This window comes from Cervus elaphus, chromosome 9 (assembly GCF_910594005.1).
Source record: "Cervus elaphus chromosome 9, mCerEla1.1, whole genome shotgun sequence".
NCBI lineage: Eukaryota > Metazoa > Chordata > Mammalia > Artiodactyla > Cervidae > Cervus > Cervus elaphus.
Genome location: NC_057823.1, coordinates 41854818 through 41861415, shown reverse-complemented (window position 1 = coordinate 41861415; position 6598 = coordinate 41854818). Strand labels below are relative to the sequence as shown.

The following is a 6598-nucleotide window of genomic DNA, read 5'->3' as shown; positions in this document are numbered from 1 at the left end:
GTTTATGTTTGTGTCTTTGTTTTTGTACTTAGCCAAGTGAGAGACTTTATTTTTGGGGGCTCCAAAATCACTGCAGATGGTGACTGCAACCATGAAATTAAAAGACACTTACTTCTTGGAAGAAAAGCTATGATCAACCTAGATAGCATATTAAAGAGCAGACACATTACTTTGCCATCAAAGGTCCATCTAATCAAAGCTATGGTTTTCCTAGTGGTCATGTATGTACTGAAAGTTGGATTATAAAGAAAGCTGAGTGCCAAAGAATTGATGCTTTTGTTTTGTTTTAGAATTGATGCTTTTGAACTGTGGTGTTGGAGAAGACTCTTGAGTCCCTTGGACTGCAAGGTGATTAAACCAGCCAATCCTAAGGGAAACCAATCCTGAATATTCATTGGAAGCCTGATGCTGAAACTGAGACTCCAATACTTTGGCCACCTGATGTGAAGAACTGACTCACTGGAAAAGACCCTGATGCTGAGAAAGATTGAAGACAGGAGAAGAAGAGGATGACAGGATGAGATGGTTGGATGGCATCACTGACTCAATGGAAATGTGTTTGAGCAAGTTCCAGGAGTTAGTGATGGACAGGGAAGGCTAGCATGCTGCTGTCCATGGGGTCGGACACAACTGAGTGACTGAAGTGAGCTGAAGTTTGGTTCTGTCTCTGTGTTGTATAAAAAGTGAAGTCGCTAAGTTGTGTCCGACTGTTTGCGACCCTGTGGACTGTAGCCTACGAGGCTCCTCCATCCATGGGATTATCCAGGCAGGAATACTTGAGTGGGTTACCATTTCCTTCTCCAGGGGATCTTCCTGACCCAGGGATCAAACCCGGGTCTCTCGCATTGGAGGCAGACGCTTTAACCTCTGAGCCAGCTGGTCAATTATTCTTTTTAGTAGCTGCAATGCTTGAGAGTATGTTTTTATTTTTTGACCACTTGCTGATAGCTATTGGAAAAATAGTGAGCAAAAATTTACCCTTTTTGTTTGAGTTTCAATTTATCTAGATGAATGGACAAAAATGTGGCACATATTCACAACGGAACACTACTCAGCCATAAAAAAGAATGAAATAATGTCATTTGCAGCAACATGGTTGGACCTAGAGATTATCATACTAAAGTGAAGTAAGACAAAGACAAATACCATATCACTTATATGTGGAATCTAAAAATGATACAAGTGAACTTATTTATAAAACAGACACAGACTCACAGACATAGAAAACAAATTTATGTTTACCAAAGTGGGAGACTGGGGGAGGGATACATTAGAATTTTGAGAGTAATATATTTACCCTACTGTTTATAAAATAGATAAACAGCAAGATCTACTGTATAACAAATGAAACTGTACTCAATATTTTGTATTAACTGATGAGGGAAAAGAATCTGAAAAAAGAATATGTCTGTATATATATATACATATATGAATCATGATATATATATCAGTAAATAAATAAATATTAAAAAGAAAATGCTTTCCAGAAACAAAAGTTATAACACAGAGAAAACATTCATCCATCAGAGAAGAAGTCTGGGAGAGGGCTGGACCAAGAGGGGAGAGACCTGTCACTGGGAGTCAGTGGAGTTGTCTCATCTGAGAAAGAGACCAATGGCTGGGTCAGGTCTAGCTTTTGGCTGAGAAATTTTATTCTCTGCCACCCCTTGCTGCCACTCATTGCTCTCCTCTTTGATGTGACTAAGGAAAGTTGCTTCTGTTTTCACAAATCCCTGGAGACCCCTCCCCTGCCATATCTTTGTCTTCAGGCTGCAAATTAAACTCCAAGGGAAGGAAACCTCTTTGCAAAGTTCTCTGTTCTCAGCTGCTCCAGCAAACAGTCTCCTAGGGTGACATGGAGACAAAAACTGGGGAGTAAGAGCAAGGGACTTCACCAATCTAAGCCCCAGTTTCCTGGCCTGTGAAAGGGATGTAATCTTGCTCACTATGAAATGTTTGTAGTAATATTAAATTGAGTAGACAATCAAGTCATTTCTCCCTGGCAGGTTCTCAGACTTGTAGTTACTATTAGTGCTACTGCCTCCCATTCTCTCCAAGCCTGGAAACAGAAAACAGCAAATACCTCCCTGTGGTTTGGTCCAACTTCCAGAACCTAGTTCTTTCCTCTTTTTTCTCTGTGCATACAACAAAAGCATTTTGTTCCAGGTAAAGATAATTTTATTGCAAATGTATAAAAGAACTGGTATAGAGTTTAGCTAGGTGGATACAAGTAATACCAATAGTTCAATTAAAAACATTTAAAAATAAGTTTACAAATAGCAGATCTAATTCTCTCATTTATTTCTTCTTAATCCCCCAAAGGAGAAATAGTATAGTCAACTTTTCTATTTTAGAAATTAAAATAAAAAGTGGCAATTTTGTTGGAATATTTTATATATACAGCATTTAAAAATGACTTTTCTATGTGTCAGGCACTGTGAATATACAAATGAGCCAATATTTACCACTTTCCTCATGAATCTCACTTTATTCTTGAAGAATATGACTTTAAGAAATCTTTATAAAGTTCTCGGTTACTTAGGGTGAAGAGTGAGATTTCATTAGCTTTATTTGGTCATCTAGAAGCATTTCATCAAAGACACTAGTGTGAGACAATATATTAATAGGAAAAAATTGATATCTATGTATACTCATAAAGAATATATGTGCCTAGTACATAGTAGGCTATAAATCAATGGTAGAGATTAGCAGTAAGAGTTAAGGAGTTCTTGTTTTATATATATATCTCCAGTTCATTTCAGCCTCTCAGTCGGGTCTGACTCTTTGTGACCCCATGGACTACAGTACACCAGGCCTCCCTGCCCATCACCAACTCCCAGAGCTTGCTCAAACTCATGTCCATATATACAACAGACTTGTGGTTGCCTTGGAGGAGAGGGAGAGAGTGAGACATAGCTGAGGAGTTTGGAATTATCAGATGCAAACTATTATATAGAGTGGATTAACAGCAAGATCCTACTGTATGGCACAGGGAGCTATATTCAATATCCTGTAATAAACCATAATGAAAAAGAACATACACACACACACACACACACACACATATATATATATATATGTACACATGTACAATTGAATCACTTGGCTGTACAGCAGAAACTGACACAACTTTGTAAATCAGCTATACTTCAATAAATTTAAAAAAATAGTTAAGGAGTGCAGCTTGAGGCATTCTCTGACTGTAGAAGTAAATCCAGTTTTAAATACTAAGTGATAGCAATCCCAGAGCCTACTTATACACAGTACTTGAGTTTACAAAGTTCTGCACTTCATTTCAACGTATTCTCAAAAAAAAAAAAATTAATCCAAAAAGATTGAGAGGAGGGAACCTGGTGTTTTACCAGAGATAGAAAGTATTACTTTGGAATTTAAAAGACATCTGAAAACTTCAGGGTCATGAGCCTCATTATTAATGAGAAAACCAAGACTCAGGTAGAAAATGTATGTAACATCACAAAGCCAGGAGTGGCAGTCAGGCACAAAATACCCTAACTCTTCAGTGCTGGTTGACAATCCTGCAACGGTCCAGCCCTTTTCTCAGGGCTCCCATCACCTCCCGATTTCTTAAGCTATAAATGAGGGGGTTCAGCATAGGAGTAAGGACTGTGTAGAAGACAGAGACCACCTTGTCATGGCTTGGGGCCCGGTAGCGCTTAGGTCTCAGGTAGATGAACATGGCTGCCCCATAGAAGAGGAACACAGCTGTTAGGTGGGAGGAACAGGTGGCGAGAGCCTTTCTGACAGCCTGAGCAGAATGCATGTGGAGCACAGTTCTCAGGATGCGAGCATAGGAGGCCACAATGATGGAGAAGGGAAGAAACAGCATGAAGACACAGCAGGCAAATATCACATTCTCAAAAATGGATGTGTCTATACAGGCCAGCTTTAACAAGGATAACATCTCACAAAAGAAGTGGTCCACCTCCCTCAAGCCACAGTATGGAAATGTCATTACTACCACCATCTGGATCAAACCATCTATTATCCCAAAAACCCAGGAGCTCCCAACAATTTGGAGACAGACCCTCTGACTCATGAGGATGGGATAGTGAAGTGGGTGACTAATGGCCACATATCGGTCATAAGCCATGAGTCCTAGCAACAGCCCTTCAGAGCCCACAAGACAGACAAAAAGGCCAATTTGCATGCCACAACCCACAAAGGAGATGGACTTCCTGCCAGACAGGAAGTTGGCTGCCATCTTGGGCACATTGGTACAAACCAACATGAGATCCATGAGGGAGAGCTGACTAAGGAAGAAGTACATGGGTGTATGAAGTTGAGGATCCACGAAGATGAGGAAGATGAGGAGGACATTCATACAGAGAGCCATTATGAAGACCATCATGACTGCTGAGAAAAGAACAAGGTCAGTGGGACTGTGGGAAAAGATGCCCAAGAGGACAAAGTCATCTGTGGATGATTGATTCAACCATATCTCCATGGCTCAGCTGATGTTCCTGGTCGCCTGAGAACATGGACAAAAATTATTGAATTGACTGGCATACCTTTATTGGCAGAAAAGTCATAAGACCAATGGGGAAAAGAAATGATTGGTGCCCAAACCTCAAAAGAACAATGAGGTCTTAGATATAGAGAATAAACTAGTGGTTACTGGTGGGGAGAGAGGAGGGGCAATATAGGGGTAGGAAGGTGAGAAGTACAAACTATAGGTATAAAATAAACTACAAGGATATATTGTGCAACATGGAAATATAGCCAATATTTTATAATATCTACAAATGGATATAATCTTTAAAAGTTGTGAATCACTATATTGTACAGCTGTAATTTACATAATATTGTACAGCAACTATACTTCAATTAAAAAAAGAAAACCAGTGTGGTCTTCAGTTGCAATGAGATTTTTAAAATAACCCCAGAATCAAGGCCTTGATAAAAGTTGGCTGATAAAAATTCAAAGTAATACCCTCAGTTACCCTCAGTAGAAATCCAAGAGCTTGGAGTATTGGATTTCTCTTGATTTTGGACAGGACTTTTTTTCTAAACATGTTATATGGAAGGGAACCAGAGACATGGCCTGATTTTATACTGACAAATTTCAAATCAAGAAATAAAAATTGTGCCTATTTTAAAAGACAACACTGCCTTGATGATAATGACAATATCTAAACCCAAGGAAAATAAAATAAATGATTATAAGCAACTGAATGAAAAGCATTATGATATTCTGACCACAACTTTGTTGTCCTCATGTTCTCACCAGGATAACCTTGTCTTCATTTTCAAAGTCATTTCCAGCTTTTAGATTTCACCCTCTTCTCTCTCATCAGCCACCTTCTTTGTAAAAAATTTATTTAATTTTAATTGCAGGATAACATCAGCATGAACCAGCTGTATGTATATATATGTTTCCCTCCCTCTTGAACCTCCTTCCCACCTCCCAGCCATCACACCCCTCTAGGTTATCAGTCACCTTCAAATACCACCTGTGGCTTTGTCCATCCAGGGCTGTACATCCAAGGCAGGCATTTTCATGGCCCTACCAACAGCAAAACAGTGCAGAATTTTCTCTTTAAATTTGCATTAACTGTATCATGCCATGTAGCAAATAACCCCAAATTTACAACTTGAAATAAAATAGGAAACAATGATTGTTTCACAGTTTCTGTGGGCCAGAAATGAGGGTGCAACTTAGTTGTCTCTGACATAAAAGGTTTCACAAGAGGTTACCCTGAAACTGTTAGTCAGGCTGCAGTATTCTCAAGACATGTGTGGAGGAGGTTCTACTCCAAGGTCACTCATGTGGCTGTGTCAGGCCTTGCTCCCTTTTCACAGGGCTGCCTCACAGCATGGCAGTTGATTTCTTCCAGGGTGAATGGTGCAAGAGAGAGTGAGAGCACAAGCACCCTAGATAGAAGCCATAGTTTTATAACCAAATATTGGAAGTGACATCCCATGAGCTCTGCTGAATTCTGTTCATTATTAGTGGGTCATTAAATCCAGCCCCCAGTTACTGGGAGAGTGACACACAGGGTATGAATATCATTGAGACCATCTTAGAGGTTGTGTACCATGACCGTTCACATTCCACCTCAAATTTTAACCGTTGATATAAATAGACTGGACTCATTAATTTTAACAAGGGATCTCATCATTAAGAACTATGGTAATTTGTAATTTGCCTAGAGAATAAAGAATCAATGATGTTAAGTTTGTTTGTCTCTCATCAGATGAGAAGAGGTCTCTCTGCCTGGTTCTAGTGTCAGGCAATATACAATCCATAAAAATAAATTCATCTGTTGCACCCCACAGTGCTCACGTTCATGTTTCATTTGCTCTCACAGTGATCCTGCAATGAAGGTAGAGTGGTGTTTTTTTAATGATAGACCCTCTTTTATAGATGAGAAAATTGAGATTCTGAGGAGTTGGCTGGATTGCCTGAAGTTGCAAGGTTAGAAAACATGGAACCAAGACTTAAGAATGGACCTTTATAATATAAGTTCTGGAAAGTTTATATCACATCACACTGTCCTTGTGCAAAAATATTCTTAGGAGGGCAAATTACCTTGTCTAGGAGAAATTCTTAGTTATCAGCTTCCAATTCCTTTTATAA

At 39.3% G+C, this 6598-nt stretch overlaps 1 protein-coding gene across 1 annotated transcript; it reads right to left on the bottom strand.

Annotated features, from left to right (window-relative positions):
- Window positions 1-3517: 3517 nt before the first annotated feature.
- Window positions 3518-4465, bottom strand: LOC122699983 (olfactory receptor 2V2). Its single transcript, XM_043912494.1, has one exon. The coding sequence runs from the start codon at window positions 4463-4465 to the stop codon at window positions 3518-3520; it is 948 nt and encodes a 315-aa protein (XP_043768429.1).
- Window positions 4466-6598: the final 2133 nt, after the last annotated feature.